The following is a 981-nucleotide window of genomic DNA, read 5'->3' as shown; positions in this document are numbered from 1 at the left end:
TTAAGTTTTTTTAATGCCATTTGTCAGATTATTATTACTATTATTATTATTGTTCAAAACTAATTTATTGATAAGAATCAACTGGCCCAAATGATAATTAGTAACAGAAATAATTGTCAACAGAGGGCAATTCAAAGTTTCTAAAATAATATCCATGATTCCTTACAAAGCTGAAATGCAATGAAAACAAACTAAGAACAACGACTGAAGTACACAGGTATGAAATGTTTGTTTGGAAGCAGAAGGGACCAAATAGCATTGCATAAGTATGAAGGCGGGTTATTCTCTAATCAATCAACAGACCATAAACAATTTTCTAAAATTTATCAAAGCCGGGACGGCCTCTATGAGGAGAAATTTTAAATTTTGCCACATTCATTCTTTTAAAAGTGAAACTTCTTGAACACTGTGAACTAAAGTCGGTCTTGCTATTTTAATAGCATAATTTCCCTTTTTTTCTTCCTTGCTGACTTTACCACAAATTGGACTGAAAACCGAGATTGATGTGTCACTGCCCCTGCTTGTTATAACGCAAGCGTGCTGGTTACAAAAAAATAAGCACATCCATTACAAACAGCCACTCCTGTCCTTCCCTTTGCAGAAAGCTATCAGTACACAGTGCTGGAGTCGCTACCAGTGCAATCTGTGGTGGCCAGAATCAAAGCGGCAGACGCTGATATCGGCTCCAACGCGGAAATGGACTACAGGATCATGGACGGTGACGGGCCCGGGATGTTCAATATAACAACAGACAAGGACACACAAGAGGGGGTTATTATCCTGCAAAAGGTAGAGTTTGGAAAATAGACATATTTTCACAAAATAAAAAACTGTCAGTTTTCTATGTATGGCCGTAGCAGATACATAGCTTTTAGAAGTTTTTTTGTTTTTTTTGGACAAAAAAATTCCCTTCTCACCCTCCGCGGGTGGTCTCTTTCATCCTCTGAGCTCGGGTCCTCTACCAGAGGCCTGGGAGCTTGA

At 38.5% G+C, this 981-nt stretch overlaps 1 protein-coding gene across 1 annotated transcript in view; it reads left to right on the top strand.

Moving 5' to 3' along the window:
- The window catches only part of LOC103147556 (cadherin-7), a 130,165-nt gene that overhangs the window by 88,393 nt on the left and 40,791 nt on the right, over positions 1 to 981 (top strand). Inside the window, exon 6 of the mRNA XM_007565956.2 lies at positions 602 to 789. Within this exon, the coding sequence (XP_007566018.1) occupies positions 602 to 789 (188 nt within the window). The remainder of the gene's footprint in view (positions 1 to 601; positions 790 to 981) is intronic.

Source organism: Poecilia formosa, unplaced genomic scaffold, assembly GCF_000485575.1.
Source record: "Poecilia formosa unplaced genomic scaffold, Poecilia_formosa-5.1.2 Scaffold184, whole genome shotgun sequence".
In the NCBI taxonomy this organism is placed as follows: domain Eukaryota; kingdom Metazoa; phylum Chordata; class Actinopteri; order Cyprinodontiformes; family Poeciliidae; genus Poecilia; species Poecilia formosa.
The sequence above is the reverse complement of the archived record's forward strand: the minus strand, read 5'-3'. Positions and strand labels throughout refer to the sequence as shown.